The 17,976-nt window shown below is 40.3% G+C and overlaps 1 protein-coding gene across 2 annotated transcripts; it reads right to left on the reverse strand.

The window, feature by feature from the left end:
* Window positions 1–2,621: 2,621 nt before the first annotated feature.
* wbp1lb (WW domain binding protein 1-like b) lies at window positions 2,622–17,930 on the reverse strand. Of its 2 annotated transcripts, none has more exons than XM_023422099.2 (4): window positions 17,548–17,930; window positions 9,222–9,324; window positions 7,259–7,420; window positions 2,622–6,226 (listed from the first exon to the last, which is right to left on the reverse strand). In XM_023422099.2, exons 1-4 carry the CDS (start codon window positions 17,632–17,634, stop codon window positions 5,388–5,390), a joined length of 1,191 nt encoding a protein of 396 aa, XP_023277867.1. In that variant the 5' UTR covers window positions 17,635–17,930; the 3' UTR covers window positions 2,622–5,387. The 2 variants fall into 2 exon arrangements, with proteins under 2 accessions (XP_023277867.1, XP_023277868.1); XM_023422100.2 differs by lacking the exon at window positions 17,548–17,930 and adding an exon at window positions 12,266–12,389.
* Between the last annotated feature and the right edge of the window lie 46 nt (window positions 17,931–17,976).

Here is a 17,976-nt window from a genome sequence, read left to right on the forward strand (position 1 = left end):
GCACACCTCAGGGAAGTGTTTAAGTCCCATATTATTGTGATGATAAATGATACTAAGAGGGAGAATTGTGGATCATGTAGTTACATTACAGAAAATACAAGACAGGATTCGTGAGATTACAATGTGCATGATTAATTTTCAGTGGAGAAGACAAAAATTATGCTCTTCACAATAAAGAAACTGAGGAAAGGTGATAACCTGAAATTATATGGAAGTGGCTTGGAGAGAGTAGAAAGTTTTCATTTTCTGGGAGTGCATAAACGTGGAGAGAGCATATATCAGATATGTGGAGGAAAAGAGTAAAACAGTGATAAATATTATGAGATGTCGAGCTGATACTACATCACTGATACTGATGTATATATATCTTAGTAATGAAAGGGCATTGTATGGAAAGAAATGAATAAAGAGTGGCAGCAGCACTGAGACAAGACGAAGAAATTTGCATTTCATTCAACATAGAGTTGATATTGTGAGAAAACAGAGAAGAGGAGCGTCATGAGTAGTTTAAGACTAGGACACAATAATCTGAACAGTGCACTTCACATTACAGGGAAGTATCCAACAGTTTTTTATGATCACTGCAAGGTATCTCAAACTGTAGAGTACGTACTTGTTAACTGCAGGAAAATGTAGCAGAGAAAGGACATGCCGGATGAAATGAAAAGATTAGGGCTAACAGAGTGTACTGGAGTGTGAAGTTAGGGGACAAGGCAGAAGATGCTTGGTCAGCTTCCAAATGAGAACAGAGGAAAATCGGACATCCTCGACACTGTAGGAGTTAACTAACTCCAGAAGATGGCAGTAGTTCAACATTTAACATGCAAGCTGCCCTTAAAACCCAAAGAAGAAGAAAAAGCTTGCCAACAAGCCGACTGGAAGAGGCAGGCAGGGTCATTCACCAGAGAAGAGCTTGTGTGGTGTACACATCATCCTGACTCAGTTGTGTCACAATTACTGCTATTTTCTCGTTATTTGTCGTGGACTAGGCATTTTTCACTGACAGTGATGCTGTTGGTTTGTTTGTAAGGTTTTTTAGTTTTGTTGATGCTGTTATACTGATGTCTTACCTCCACTTTGTTGAGTCTGATATTCAGCCTGAGGACCTTCTGTTAACACACAAGACACACACACACAGAGTGAGAGAGAGAGAGGGAGAGAATCTCTATGTAATGATCATATCACAAACAAGTTAGAAGTGTTATCTTATCCCGCGTAGTGCCAATGCAGCTTGCACATAGAAACCAAGGACATGAATATGCAAGAAACTTACAGTATGTGGTTCCTACAATACACAGTGTACAGAAGAGTGTATAGAACAACGTTGCTATGTTGGAATTTGTTCATGTAATACTGTAAGATAACGCACAATAGTCCTCAACTGAAGCACACATTCATGCACATATATGATTGATCAACTAAAGTGTTTTTCTTTTACTGTAATTTGAAAGGTATCCACACAGTGAAAACTGAATGAGCGGTGCCGGCAGAAGGAGGACCTCATGGAGCGATGTGATTTGGTGGCATTCATCAAGTTGTGGAGAAAAGGAGACATGGATGACATATTGAGTTGTCAAATGGGTTGTGATGATGATGATCATGATGATGATGATGCCAGAAAACTTCCAGTTCAGCTTCCTCTGATGAAAGGACAGAACAACTGTTTAGGAATGTGTTTATTCATCTCTGTTCTTGGTTCAATGTCTCGCTGTCTTGCATTTCTGCTGTTGATAGAACTTTAATTAAAAAAAAAAAATGTTTTAAGTATAGTCAATAGTTTTCCAGGCAGTTTAGAAACATTATATACCCATTACAAACTTTAAGCCACCCACTTAAATTATGTTATGTAAGGATGTATCCAGAAGTTTTAGAAAATCTGCCAAATTCATGTTTGAAAAATGTTTTTACAAGTATGAAACATTTTCCACCACGTTAAGTATTAGCTCATGTAAGCTTAATGCCTCATTTATGTTTCTTTTACGTATGAAAATAGATGCGTATGTTTTAATGGTTATAACCGTCACTGACCACATACTCCCACACGTCCTTTCACGTTGGGATGGAAGTTAAACAATGCATCCACTAGAGGGTGCCAACTCATATCCAGTTCCTCCATCCAGCTGCAGTAGTTGTCTGACTGCCATTTACTTGCATTTGTTTACAGGCCTGTCTTGCCTGGTCCTACATGGTGGACATGTGAAGTATGCAGCAATGGTCAAATCGCTAAATACTGATTTAGTTGGCAATGGCGTTAAACTCAACCAATGGAATCTATCAAGTGGGCGTCACATGAAGTGGGCGTGTCTCGTAGTGAGGCTTACATACAGTTGGAGTGTCTTGCAGTAGGCGTTACTTGTCGTGGGCATCTTGCATCTTGCAGATGGATACATTCACAGTCCCACAGTAGAGTTCACAGTTGACTTCTTGCTCAACAGCACACCCTGTCCCTCACTGCCTGAAATCACACCTGACACAGTCAAAGTCCAAAGAAAATGTTGTGTTATGTATATATTTTTAATTTAGTCTAAGTATTGAGAAATGCAAGTACAGTTCTTTGCACAGAACTTCAGTCAGTTATGATAACAACACTCTGTAATGAAAAAGCCAGAACGACACAAAAATCTGCCTGAATTTAAGAGTATGTTTATTTAACATACATCCATCTTGGTAGTTGTAATAAATGGCTTATGATCAGAACATTCAAAAAATATGTGCAAAACCACCTTACACACACTAGTGAAGAAATAAAAAGTGTCTTTGGCAAGATGCCCCTGATCTTGTTAACAAATTAACTACTGTATTGTTAGTCAAATGTACCCTTCACACATCTTCAGGATAAGAAGTTAAATCTTTTTTCAACAGAAAAAATAATAATACCCATAATGACAAAAAGTAAATCTGTCCATAACAATTAAGCTAATGATTTCATAAAAAAATTATGAGAGTAACTATTTGGTTCACAAACATGTTACAGAATATTGTACTCAATTTGCAAATATAAAGTGGTTTTGAAATTTTATACAGTTTGAGTAATTTTTAAAGGATTCAGCTGATATGAAAAATAGCTCATCTCTGTACTACATGTACCACAATTACATTTTCTAGTTCACAAAAAGCATTAACATACAAAGCACTTTAGAGTGTGTTCAGGTTTCAATCACCTTACCGTTAATACATAAAGTTCACATGTTACAGTTTAACTTGTGCTAGAAACGTTTGGGAGACATCTTCTGTTAGATTGTTTCAGGGTATGTAGATCAATCTGAGAGACCGATGGCTAAAACAGTTGTGCTCAGCAGACATTGCAATGTGTGCGTTTTTGAGTGTGCTCCGAGAAAAGGTCTGGAAAAAATATATTTCCATGACACAATGGCATTTTAGAGAGTGGGCTAACAAAAATTTTACTTAAAAAGTTTCACACATCATGTTCATTATATGACCTGAGGCCAATCAATTTTCCATCATCAATCAACACTTCTGTATTACAGCATTACAGCTCCTGGAGGTTTTGGTTTGGGAGGTTTAATTTAAAAACATTCAAGCTCTTTAAGTTATTTCAAACTGATGAGTTTAAACATTAATGGATTTGATTACTTTGATTATTCAGTGCTTTTTCTAAATGGTCTTTGTTTTATGTCCATGATGTAGAATTGCACAAGTTGCTCATTAATCACATCTTGTGCCAAAACTCTTTTGGTAATCATAAAAGAAAAACATGCTTATCAGGAAAATCCCTGTTGTGTGAAAACTTAAGATAATCACATATTACAAAACAACCACAGAAAACTATCAGACTGTTATTTTATTACCTAATCTGATTCTTTGTTTCCTCATTTATTCTTTATCTAAGATACATTAATTTCAATCTGTTCTCATGCCTCACCCCCACAAAGAAGTATTTTTCCGCTCAACACGCTGCAGCTGTCAGTGAAATAATGTTCTGAAATACCCTGTGGGGTTAAATGCTTCATATTACACGTATTGTGTGCACAAACTACAAGGAGAATTTCTCAGATTAAATAGCACAAATGCAGGAGAAAAATCAGTTAATCAAAATCTTTTTTAATGGACTCTTTAGGAGGCTGTTAGAAATGTTTAATCAGAGAATACCAAAACTAAAGTATGGTAAAAAATTGTGCTGATATGAAAATCCAACATAAAGAGTAATCTTTAGTAAATCTTTGTTTTTCATACTGTACAGCTGGTGAAGGTGGTAAGATACTGAAGTGACTAACAAAAGTTTCACATCTGATGTCGCCCGTCTCAGTTGTAACCTCTAAGAAGCTTAGTATTGTTTTCTTGGTTTTAGTACTTGCTTTCTGATGGTCTCTCAGTTTCACTGAGGCTTATTGTTGTTCATCAACATTCTGCATTTTTTGGGTAGGCACATACTAGAAACATTCATTAAATTAAGTTTAAAAATGATTGTATACAAAGAGAATGTGTTGCATTCCCCACTAACTATTCACAGAGGTCCATTTTTTTTTACAGATGTTGCAACAAAACCATAAGAAACTAATCATGTACTGCAATGTAAGACTGAATTTATGAACAAGAAAAACTTTTGTTTTGATTTTCTAGCCAAAAGCTTCATTTATGAGGATAAATACATTTTGTGCAAAATAGGAACTGCTCATATGAAGATCTGTTAATGCACTTATACTCATCTATCACTGGCGGGGCAGATAGAGAGCAACAAAAACAGACACAAGGCAGAGCGGTTTTTAATCGCTGAAAAAGCACTTGAGAAGCAAGAGTCTAACAGGATGTCCCACACAGTCTTGTTCTGGTGTCCCTGTACAGTATCAGCTTGCATAAACACACACTGTGGCAATTCCACATTGCACTCATTCAAAATGTTCCTGCTGTGTGTGTGTGTGTGTGTGTGTGTGTGTGTGTGTGTGTTTAGAGAGCTGCAATAATCCTAGGCAGTGAACGTCCTGTTCTGACATAACAGCTTCAGCTATCAAGTCTTTGACTATGTCAGTAGCTTCCATTGTAAATGAGGGACATCTGACAGACTATGTGTGTGTGTTCAGTATGTGTGTGCGCATGTGTGCATGCGTGTGTGCAGTGTGAGAAGTCTGAATTGCCACAGGCTGTTAAAGGGCTTGCACTGCCCCAGTCTAACCCAAAATACACAGGTTAAGGCCACTGTTCCAGTGTGGGGAGGACCAGGCTTTCTAAACCTTTGGATCTCACTCTTATTTAGTTGAGAATCCCCTTCCTGCGCCCACATCTGTTTTATCTAAGATGCACACATTCATAAAAATACTCACTTAGAAAGCATTTAGACATAAATACTTGCTCAAATACGAAAGCAATGTCTCCATGTCCTGTCCTAAGTGTTCTCCTTCCCTCGATGACAATGGTGTGTCAGCTGTGTTTCAGCCCTGCGGCTCAGTGCTGGTGTTGTGGTGCGGCCCCTCCTGCTCATTGATGGTGTGGAGGAGGAGACACACAGGAGGGTGGAGCGAGCCGCTGCCTATCTGCTGAGCCGGCTGAGGAGATCCTGAAGGCCCACGTGCGGCCCGCCTCTCCAGCCCACCCAGCACCTGCTCCTCCTCCACGCTGAAGGAGGCCCGATGACCGCAGCTGTCGCAGAAGTCACCCGCCTCCTCCCCCTCCTCCTCCTCGTCGTCGACGTCTCCCTCGCGCCCCAGGAGACTCTCTAGCTCCCTCAACTCCTTGCTTTCCTGGCCTGTCTCTCCTGCTCCACTACAACTGCTGCCTCCACGTGTGCCGCACACACACACCTCAATCCCAGAGTCCCCTGTAAATCGCCTCCTCCTTCCATTGGGGAGTCGATCTTTGTCCTCAGCGCAACCCTCTGACAGGTCCTTCAGCAACGGGTCCTTGCAGGACTCTTCCCCAGTTCCGCTTCTTTTTTCCTGGCTGTTGAGTCCCTCCCTATTGAGCCCATCTGACAACAGTATCATGCCTGAATCTTGTGCTGTCTGCATGGGCTTGTTGTCAGGCTTTGGCCTAAAGTCTAAAGTGGGAGGTTGCGGCTCCTCTATGCTGGGTCTGCAACACAGACTGTCAGAGACTTGGGGCACTGGAGTGGGCTGGATGGTTGCACAGTGTCCCTCCTGCTGCTCCGAGGCAAGTGGACTCGAAGCCACTGAGGATGGGCCTGTGTGTAAGGCACTGTAGGGAGGGGGAGGGGTCGGTGGCCGGTTGACCACCTCTTCATAGTCAGGCAGGAGGTAGTTTGGCAGAAACCCTGAAGACAAGAAGATGGAAAAACAGCTGAGTAAGAAAAGCATAAATCTACATATGCACAGATAAAAATCTACAAGATACGTTTTGCAAGGCAAGTAACAATTAGATGGGATAGTCTTTCTTAAATAAACACCACTGTCTGAGTCGCACAAATTTCAGTGTGACCTCACTGAACTTCCAACACCACTATTCAAGCATTCCCAACGCAATAGGGGGAAAATGTGACAAAACAAGCTCATTTCTGGGTCAATTCTGTGCTGAGGGCCGTTGCAGGACTGGGTGAGATGATGTTGCAACACTGGCAAGGTACCAAGAGAGCAATGCTGGCCGTTTCCTGAAAACTGGGGCATGCAAACAGGAAAGGGTCTGACACTGTGTGAAACCAGGGATGGATCTCAGTGCAAACATTACATTTGAGCCAGGCACCACCACCTTTGAGTCAGGAGCCACTGCTTTGCCTGTCACTTGTGTTATATACTTCAGTTTGATGTAGCTGAATAATTGCTGATGAGACATTATACTTTAAACAAACAACCAACAAAGAAAAAGCAGACAAACAAGCGTCCCAACAGTTTACATACACATTATGAGCAGACGTGCACTGGTTTGAAATCAGGGTGCAATCAGTGTATCAATATATGCTTTTGCATACATGTTTACCGGGGTAAGAATAGTGTGTTCTCTGTGGCAATTCCAGCAAAGAGTTGCCTTTTTACACATCCAACAGACATGGAGGGGGATTCATTTAGAGTCGGGTTTCTGGCCACCCCGTAAATGTACAAGTCCAATATTCACTCTCCTTAATGTTTTGGTCTCCACCAACCCCTGAGGGTGATATTTGACTCTTTAGCACTTCCGTTTTCCACCTAGTTGTTAACTTTTTCTGTCTGCTGCTGATGCTGAGCTTTAAATACTCAAATATGAATAATTGCCGTCAGCATTCATAAAGAGAGTTCATATAGGTGTATAAATTGCATACAACACAAAAAATGATCAACATCAGGTTTTGTCATGTGCCAGTGGTAGCTCTTACTGAAGTAGAAGGGCACAGAGGGGTAGTTGTGTGCTTCACGGTAAGCTATGAGGTTGATCTCGTGCTGCCGTTGTTGCTGCTGCAGCCGGTGTTTGGTGCGGCGATGGTGGCAAACGCAGCAGCAGCTCAAAATGAAGATGATTGCCCACACCAACCAAAACCCTGCGGAGCGAAGAACCAACACAGACATGTTGTATTTACAGTGGAGCTCCTACAAAATAGGTAAAATGTCTTGTTTGATGTTTTTAAATGTTTACACAGGAGAAACTGTTCTCTACGATATCCATAATATTTAACTGCGCTAATGTGGTGATGTAACATGAAGCTCCTGCTGCTAACACACACATAACACCGCAGATCAAATACTGCCAACATCTGGTTCTAACATAGTGAAACATTCACATGCCTGCATACTGTATCTACTGTATTATGCAATTTAAGACAGAATTTAATTTTATGCTGTTTACATTTTTTCATTTGAACCATCATTCGATTTGTATATTAATGACAAAGCACTGACAGATTTACAGTCTTTCCCACTAATGAGCATCCCCCTTATTTGACAGCTGTATCACATGCTGAACTCTTGAGTTCTCCAGTTTCTCCCTTTGGAAGACATTTTCTCATATTTATAAATGTTGACTGGATTGTTTTAGTGCAACTTAGCAGGAAAATAAATGCCAAAAGATAATGGGAGCCATTCATTTCTAAAATGTTGAAATCTTGGGAGGACAACAATAATAATAAAACACATTAAGAGAAAACTCATCTGTAGATGGAGTTCTTCATGACATGAACATCCCATCACAATGTGATTGTTTAAGAACATTTTGTACTTTTTTAAATAAGGCATGAAGTCCTAATTTTCTTCAAAGGAATTATTTGTGAAACTGTGCTATCCAGTCCAGTCTAAACAGCAGCAGAGAACCAAAACTGAGTGAGACTTCAAAAACTACCCAGTTTGTGTTCACTGTGTGTCTGAAATACACACGCCACTACGTCGACAAAATGTGGAGAACGTCACTACAAGGACGAGAGGGCAAGGGCAGCCTTCGTCTCTGAGAAATAAGAATGTAAACTATACAATATGATACTACAGTGGCTCTTTTCTTGTGATGCACTGTACTGATATCCCAAGATATACCGATTCCACGTGAGTTTCAAGAAACGTTAGTAATGTCTGCCATACCTCATTATCAACTTCTTTCCCACTGTGCACATTCTGGAGAAGCAAGGTTATATCCAATCCAGAAATCATCAGGTCATCGATAAATAGTTAATGTCATAATATGAATCCTTCTGAAGTCAGGTCAAGTGTTGCTTATTTCTAAAAACCTAAACCGACTCCCAGACCCAGTCTTTGTCCTTGGGCCGACCTTTCCAGCAAGACTGGACAAGAGCTGAGTAACAGACATTTTGAATCTCTTATATAAATATCTAGATACATTTAATGGTTAAATTAATCTTAATATTTCTTAACATTTCAGTTGCACCTATCATCTTACACCTATAGGATGCTCCTCTAAAATACTCTGACCTGTTAACCACTATCTATCCAAACCACCTTATCTTGTCATGTATGCAGCCCTTTTTCTGGCCGTTACATAATTCTTGACAGTTTGTCCTCGCCATGAGAACAAGTCGAACGACAGCTCTGAGGATGACGCAATATTTCAGGGCATGAAACTTTTTCCCTAATTTTTTTGGACCAGGATTCCTGTCAACCGTTTTCGGCATCACACAATGTGTGTAACATCCTCTGGACTCAGTCCTTATACAAGTAATTCAGAAAGATGCATCTCTGTATTTCAACCCTTATGATCTATCCTATTCTACTTTCTCTTTTTCTTAGATATAAGGTGAATCACAAAGTAGATCATCACAGACCAGTTCTGTCAAATCCAGTGTACTAGTGCCTATATGGAGAGAGAGGGCAAGGGGTAAAGAAAAACAGGATACTTACACCAGAGCTCATAGTAGTAGCTGCAGCACTGAGACTCTCCGCAGCAGTGTCCAGACTCACAGACGTAGCTCTGGTTGTTAACACCTTCACAGTGCAGTAGGCTCTATAAGACAAGCAGGAGAAACACTGCCACTTTAAAAGGAATGTATTGTCAACATCTCAACTTTTAAAAAAAATGAACCATTTTTAGGAGTCCAGTTACAATGTGCAGTGCCAAAAATGTGTGTTTTTCCAATAATCAATAGATAAATTGCTTATTGCCAAAGTAAAAATTGTCCTCTAAATTGAGCTACATCAAGTCAGACTAAAAAGTACATTGGTAAAAAGCTAAATATATGTAGCCCTTTTATCCAAAGCACTTTACACCTTGCCTCTCATTCACCATTCACACACACTGATGGCAGTGAGCTACTAAGGAAGGTACTGGACCAACAGCTGGGTGGGAGCAGTTTGGGCGTCAGTGTGGGCAGGAGGACCTGAGGATTGAACCACAACCCCTGGGATTAGCAGAGGACTGACTCTACTTCCTGACACAGGGCTGCCAAAGCATGATTTATTTGTGAAATATTTGGCGCCTTTATGATGGCACAACCTAAACCATCGCTGGTTCAGCTTCAGCTGTTTTCTGACGCTACGTGACAAGTGAAGTTGAGATGATCAGTGTGTAATAAAAGAGTGAAAAGTGATTTTAATAGAAATAGAAACACATTACAAACATTATGTTACTCTCAGCCAGTAACTACACAGCACAGCCGAGTGTTCACTGAGCTATGAGCAATGATGAATAAAATGGTAACCTGAGGCCTTAATATTGATTATCAATTTTTGTGTGTGTTTTTGCAGCGCTGCTATCAGCATTTACATGTTTTTCTCACTCTAGCAGAGAATCCGCTTCACTCAGAAAATGCACATGTAGTGACCATCAGAATTATGAACATTTACAATATGCATTATATTTACCCTGTTCAGTTGTCATGTTTAAATCAGTTTTATTTGGTTTCAGACCATTTCCAGGTTGACTTATTCTAGTCCTTACATTTTTGGGAGTATACTTTTCATTCAAGCTATGGCTGTCACGATATCAGCTTTTCACTTCACAATTATCGTGGCCGAAACAATCCACGATATATTAAATGTAAATAAATTTTGAAAATAATAATAATAATAATTATAATACTATCAGTGAAATTCATCTCTAACTTTGTTTATTGTGTTTTGTCTCTTTTTTGGCAAATGAATTAGACTCAAGAGAAGCAGGGAGCTGGAGAGAGTCTGAAACCATGGCAACGAGATATACAAAAGATAAACTAAAGATCCAAAAGGCTTATCATCTGCCATCACAATATTATCATGTGTATTATTAGCACAATATCAATATTTCATTTTTTAAATATCACAGGTGTCATCAGTACTGCCATAATTCAAGCTTAATTTATATTTATTTTGGCAATGTGATTTGCTCATTCGGGTCATTTTGTGGTCTACTGATAAACACGAGATAACAACATGTCAACTACTAAAACCCATGTTGTTCCTCACAGCCCACACGACCCAAGTGGCTCGAACAGACAAACCAACTAACTGTCATCGCTGGAGCGCCATGTTCCCCTGATGTGGCTCAAAGTGCTACTACCATCATGTTAAAGTTTCTTACAACTGATGGTGCTTGTTGGTCACTTGTAGAGTGACCACTCTATTGCTTTCATTTCGAATCAACTGTAAAATAAAAATAAAAACAACAGGCTATTTTCACAGCAGACATTTTGACTTGTCATAGCAGAAACACGACAGGTGTTGCTAATAATCTTCACAATGGCACTGTTCTATTTAATCGTCCCACTGAGCCAGCATGCACCGAATGAAACCATAGTACCGACATGGAATTCGGCCATTGTTCTTATTATTTACACCTGTATTTTCCTACTGTATAAGAGGTCTAGACTTTGTTTAGGGAGTTTTTGAGTTCGATCATTCACTCTTTTCTTCAGTCCACTGAAACATGCACTGTGGCCCAGTTCCACATGTAACATTTCTAAACAGGTTTTAAGAAGTATGGTACGCACTAAGTACACACTAGAGAAACAAAAACATAGTGCACTCAAAGATGGTCAGTATGCCCACTTAAATTAACCCTTTTTTTCTTTTTTTTGGAGAGTGCTGTTGATATACTACACTGTCTCACAATGCAATGCACATAGGAAATGGAGGCACTACTCCACACTGCAAAAACTGAAAATAAGGAGATCTGAGGAGACGAAAAAGGAGTTGATCATAGCAAACAGACCTTCTAAAGTATTTTGATTTCTTATATACCAACTACAAAAAACAGTAAAACTACAAAGATTAGCATGTAGTACATTTTATGCACAGTTAGTATGTAGTACAGAATTAGGACGCTGCATTTTTTTTATTTTTTTTTACATGGCGAGCCCTGGTCTTTGCTTTAGAATAATAATGATTACACTGCAGATATCTAGTAGCCAACATTTATACTTAGCTATGGATCTGGAGTAAACAAGTCCTAGCCACTTGTGCTGGTAAGCTGCTAGAATTTCATCAGTGTTTAAGACCCATATCAAGTGCAAATTTTTGAATTGCAGCCAGCACCAAACCACTCAGTATGTTGCCCGAGATCTAAAACACGATTTCAACTTAAAAGTTTGGCTGAGAACTAATCAGAACTTGGAAAATGTCAGATTGCATCTGGCCCAACAGTCGATTTCCCTCCAAAATCGATAAGGCTTCTGTCTCTACTCCAATGTTACAATTAACTGTCAAAAAACCAAACTAGCAGCTCTGCCTGGTCAAACGTTACCATTTCAAGCACATTGCTAATATCATAGCTGTGAAAAGTTAAGTTGTGAAAGGACACGGGCTACATGATAATCAGACCACATAGATCCATAGAGCCAAAAGACAAGGGAGCACTGTTATCCAAATCCTCTCACGAGAAAGGTCTGTGGATCCTTCAGATGTTTTCTCATAGATTAGCTTAATGATTAGCTACCCATCGTTCGATGCAGTTTTTTCTCTCTATAGATTACCAGTGCAGGTCCAAGATTGAGAGGCATGATGATCCAGGGTCCAAAAATCTCAGACAAGTCCCCTCCACCTCATGGGTCATTATCCCATAGAAGAGAAAAGTCAAACAGCTCTCAAACATACTCTCACTCTCTCCCTCCTTGCCCCCCCCCCTTCTCTCTCTCTCTCTCTCTGTCCACCCTACCCACCCACCCACCCACACACACACACACACCCACACAAACACACTCCCTCACCCCACTCCAATCCGGATCCGAACAGTGGACAAGGATTGCTCTACGGAAATTTCCAAGCAGCAGTGGAGAGCGAGCTCCTAGCCGAGCCCTAGCTGCTAATAAGGCGTACACAGGCGGTGTAAAGTGTGAGGCAGGGAGAGAAGGGCAAGAAATCCAGACCTGAGAGACCCAGACACAGAGCAGTAACACAGGAATGATTAGTCACACGCGACGCACTGGAACAGCACAAACCAAACTGCCGACATTAAATGTGGCCACAACTACAAACCTGACAGATTAATCATTGCTCATCAGTTGTTTAATCTTTATCAACATGACATGTTTTTAAAACCCTTGTCCAACACAGAGGGATTTCACTCTCTGTAATAAACACATGATGTTCTGTTCCTCCACTTTGTCTCTGATAACTTAAGCTGTTTTCACTGGCTCACTAACTATTCCTCACCACATGCTCTCCACTGGGCAGGCTGGACCCTTTTTGCAATTTGATACAGATAACCCTCCAGTTTGTTTGGGTCTTCGGTCTGTGCTGCAAAAGGACAACCATGTACTGAAGGGGGTCGGGATTTCACAAACAGTCCTTCATACAGAAAAAAGTTCTCCCTCTAATCTTTAACATGATTGCAGTGACAGTCAATCAATATAAACAGCTGAATCTGAAAAAATCTAGGTCATTTTAGAACGTTTCTAGCTGTTCGTATTTACTCCTCCTGACAGACAGTGGCCGAGTGAAGAATCTGGACAGACTAGATTCCTCTGTCTCCGGCCCAAACAGGCAACAATGAAAAAATCCACCTCTCTCATGCTGTACGACCAGATTAAAAGCGGATTTGGTTACCGTCCCAGAAATGAGTGGTGCATTAGAAAATAATCAGCCTTAATAATGAGAAGCTGTTGAAATGAGCAGACAATGAGAACAGTTTAATAATCCCCCAGTGACTATCGAATGCTGCTCCTGAAGATAAGTGGCTACAGTTCTTAGTTAATTCTTGACTGCACGGTCAGAGCTGATCCACTTAGCACGGGCCTGTAGGACTTGGCAAGTTAGCCGATGCAAGCAAAGACCTCGGTGACCCCTTCTTTATTATCCTGTCCTGTAACAAAGAAAGGCGCTCTTACATAGTCATTAAGGTTATGTGGAAGAAAACACTGCTGAAGTATTAGTAGCAACCGTTAAACTGCACATTCCTTCAGAGAGTGTCTTCTAAATTTCAACAGCTGAGGAGGATAGTTTAACAAACTTGTGAACTGATGAATTTTATCTCAAAGTTAGAACATACAGTATGTTGGCCAGCAGCTAACGCTTCACTTAAGGATACAAGACTCAGACAAACTCCAGCTGTCGCTATTAAATAACCATAATTTAGCTTTGACAGAGAACCGCTGTTGCTCAGTAATGCCAACATTACCAGTGTCCTGAAACCAGATACTGGCAGGGTCAAGCAGAACATTGGATGGATGGACTTCACATCTACACCCTACCGAAACAAGCTCAGCCACTCAGTGCATGATTATCATTGCCTTCCAGCTGCTTTTTTTTTTTTGGCTGCAACAAACAATTATTACCACGTGGTTGGTATTGTTTTCACCTTGTTAGTCTGTGTGTGTGTGTGTGTGTGTGTGTGTATCATCATGGAAAAAATGTGGCCCTGGGGACACCTACTGTAGCAGGAACTACGGCAGAGGCAGCTTTGAGTACTTTGGCAGGTGTTTATGTCTGTGGACAGATTTTATCACTCTGAAAGCATCACAACTTTTCAAGATGCAGCTTTTGTTGTTGAGATCAAAATGAAGGCCGAGTTCGAAGATGGGTGTGGTCTGACCCATAAGTATAATGAAGTAATAATGCAGTAATGACTGCTGAGTACTCATGAGTCGAAACGCCAGCATGTTGACGGGCGTCGTAGCTGGTGTGATCCCATCGTAAGATGGTCCCTTGTTATCATTATTGATGAATGTTCCCATTATTTTCTTGATTAATAAATTTTTTGGTCTATAAAACGCCCAGAGGCAGTGACAATATTCTAAAGCAAAAGATGATGTCTTTAAATGTCATTAAACCCCAAAATATTCACTTTCCTGTCGTTTAAGATAAAGAAAGGCAACAAATTATCTCATTTGAGAAGTTTGAACCCGAAAAATTCTGTAATGTTATCTCTCACGCTATTTTGCTTGAAAAATTTACCAATTTATTGATTATCAAAATAGTTGCAGAATAGTTTTATTTCAATCCACTAATCAACTGATGGTTGAAGCTCTAATGGCTGTAATGTATCAAATGACAATGTCAAAACAGTACAACAATATGAAAGAGTTTGCTCCAAGTGAGTTTGCTGCATTCATTAGGTTTTGCATCTTTGCCACACAGACGACTTCTCATGGCTGTGATTTTGTTCTGAGGCCTGAAGTCGTGCTCTGCTGCCACAATGGACACTGGAATTAACAGCGCTACTTTTGGTAGTCGGGGAAAGTTTCTCCCAGGGAAGAGATCAGAAGTCAGCAAGACTTTCTGAAGGTAGGATTTCATGATCCTGCAAGCACTCGCTTCACTGGGAGGAAATCCCACAGCATATGCTCCTTTTGCACCTAGAGCGTCGCTGAACCCTCCGTGATCCATAGTGGTCACAGATGTGCTCCAAGGCCCCCAGTGTGTAGCTCTTCAACGCCTTGTCAGCATGCAGATAGCGAGACGTGTTGCTCCAAGGGGAGTTAATTACTCTGTGTACTTTGTGCGCAAAACGGAAAAGGTCTACACCACTGCCTATGTGAGCATGTGAGAACCTGTCGTCTAACGCTGCTCTGATCTGTCAAAATAAGTGACAGCCTTCAGATTTTTCCATCATTGTTTGAAACCAAAGTCAGTCAATGACAGGAAAATATTTGGTTAATGTGTCCCTTGCAAATCACCTTTAACATTATTTTAGTTTTAGAGAGTGAATGTCACCTTTCTCAAATGTTAGACTGTACGAGTGTTCATAAGGTGGACTGCAGATGAGAAATATTAATCATAATGTCTGAATGCAAATAGCGGATATTACTCAGGGCCATGTGATGTGACTTTTGTCTCCCAGTAACCAGGAGCTATCAGGCTTACATGCACCATCAAATGACATACTTTCTGATCCCCGGCATCATTTTACTACTTGTTCTTCAAAATAATGATAATTGTCTACAAATAAGCGTTGTTTAATAACTCTATGGTTTAAGCACACGAGTGTGCACTGATAACAAACAGATGATACTGCATGTGATAATCATAGTAACTGAAACTCTTTGCCTATAGAGAAAAAAAAGAAGAAATCCAACTTAGTCTATTAGATTTTGACCCTTGTGCCCTGATGTCTTCAGGGGTTCGGGAGCAGGGTTCTTCAAGAGCAGAGGAACTTTAAACTTTAGCACGTATGTGAACCTTCAGAGATATTTTAGCACATTAGTTACTGATAAAACAAAGAGGGTGTTATCTTGTATGAAAGAACTGGTCAGGTTCTGATATGGGTGATAACTGAAATGTTTTCTCAGGACAAATAGCTAATATTTACATTAATGGCAACACAACTCCCTGCAAAGCTTTGGTTGATACGCTTTGGACCCAGAAAATTGACATCTGTACGTTTTTGTAGTTAACAGCAGTGCAGTGGATGATATTGTATTAAATCTGGGTCATTAAGAAAATCTTTTGAACTGTGTATCGGATGATAATTTATTCTTCTTCACAGTCTAGCTCATGGAGAAGTTGTTATGATGCATCCTTGAGTCTGTGAACCACAAGAATGCTTTGAGTGTTTTTACCGCATCTTTTATGCCACAGAAATTCTTGATCGAATACAAAACGAATATGCTGTGCTTCCGCATTCAGTTATGAAGTGGTCTTATTTGGTAGAATAGAGGTTTATGGTTTCATATTCATCACTTCCTCAACACACTGGTGAAGTCACTCAATATCCGCTTTGTCTGGTTTTCAAACAGATCCTTAGCATATCAAAAATACATGAAATGCCTAGATTTTAAATCAGTGTGCATGCCCTTTACATTCTCTACACTGAGCAGTCATATGATCTAGAATAATTCCTGACTAAATATACTCTGTATTACATGAAATTCAAATACTGATTAGAAACAGTACCGGATGCTGACTAAAAACATTTACCCACCCACTCAAATTATACATGGGTATGTGTAGTCATGACAAACAAAACAATATTTAATATTGCAGCCACTGCATGTCTCCAAATATGCAGCAGAAGAGAGAATATTAAAAAACTATTTTCAAGCTCTCTCTCTTGGCTGGTGCAATAAATTTTGCGAATGGAATATGATTTTAAGCTGATTACTTTCTTTTAACTACTAGAGGTGTTAATTTAGAAGTAGCCACCTATACATCATCATCACACTTCAAGCACCCAATCATCATCTGTGAATCATCAGTGTCTTGTTATTGCAAAGATCAATGACTGGAGACTGTTGTACATAAGAAGATAACTCAATGCATGGTAATACAGTAATAATTCCCTTTGAAAAATAGTAATTTCTATAAAATATAAAACTGCAAGATATTGCTAGATTATAACTTAATCAATTTCAACACACCAATATTAACATCTTGACACAGATTAACTTATATGTTAAGACACTAAGATAATAAAAGACATTTTCTGTTTTGCTGGCAAAGATAATTAGAGAAGTCATTGTATGTCTGTATTCATACCTGAAGAACTGCTTTTGTTGTTTATGCAACTCACTTCTAGCTAAAATGTCAACCCTCAACCATAAACACAACAGAGCAAGGCCCTGACTGAAAGTCCCTTTACTTCAGCTGTGCTAGGTACATTAGCTATAGCAGCTAGCAGCCGAACTTAGCAAGCGTGCTTGGCTGCTTGACAGCACAGTATGAGTCAAAGCTAAACAATATCTAACGATAACAGATATAACATGCTGCAATAATGGACTGGACTTACTAAGCTACATTTCTAGTTGGACAGTTTGCTAACGCGTAACTAGCTAGCTAACAGCCCTGTGAGAGAGCCTTGTTTTTGACTGCTCAACCTTACCCTGTCTACTGCGGACTCGGTGGGGGTGACAGAGCCAACGGCGTGCAAAAACAATCCCATTTTTAGAGCCGAACATAGGCCTCTCATTCCTCCAAGAAGTGGCTACAGCTGCGGTAAAAACACAAGCATGTAAACAGGGTTGTTCACAAACTGTGTCCGAATATCCTCTACTAGTTATCGGCCCCTGTCGCGCTGAGAGGCCGCTGCATGCGCCGCCTCCTCTGCGTACTGGACATTTCAACAAGGCACGGTGCTGGCGCAACTGGTTGCTTTCGGTGCGACTGGCTGATACAGCTGTTACACAAGCCGTTCCTCCAGCACAGGCACTCTGCCTCGGTCTGCTGGGTGTGGCGTGGTCTCCTCGACCCGATCCATGTGCGCAACGTGATATGCGTACAGTTGCGTTAATCGCCACTGGTTTTGCGGACT

The sequence above is a fragment of the Seriola lalandi genome, unplaced genomic scaffold (assembly GCF_002814215.2).
Source record: "Seriola lalandi dorsalis isolate HSWRI2012SDOR001 ecotype SW California unplaced genomic scaffold, Sedor1 jcf7180002054678, whole genome shotgun sequence".
NCBI lineage: Eukaryota > Metazoa > Chordata > Actinopteri > Carangiformes > Carangidae > Seriola > Seriola lalandi.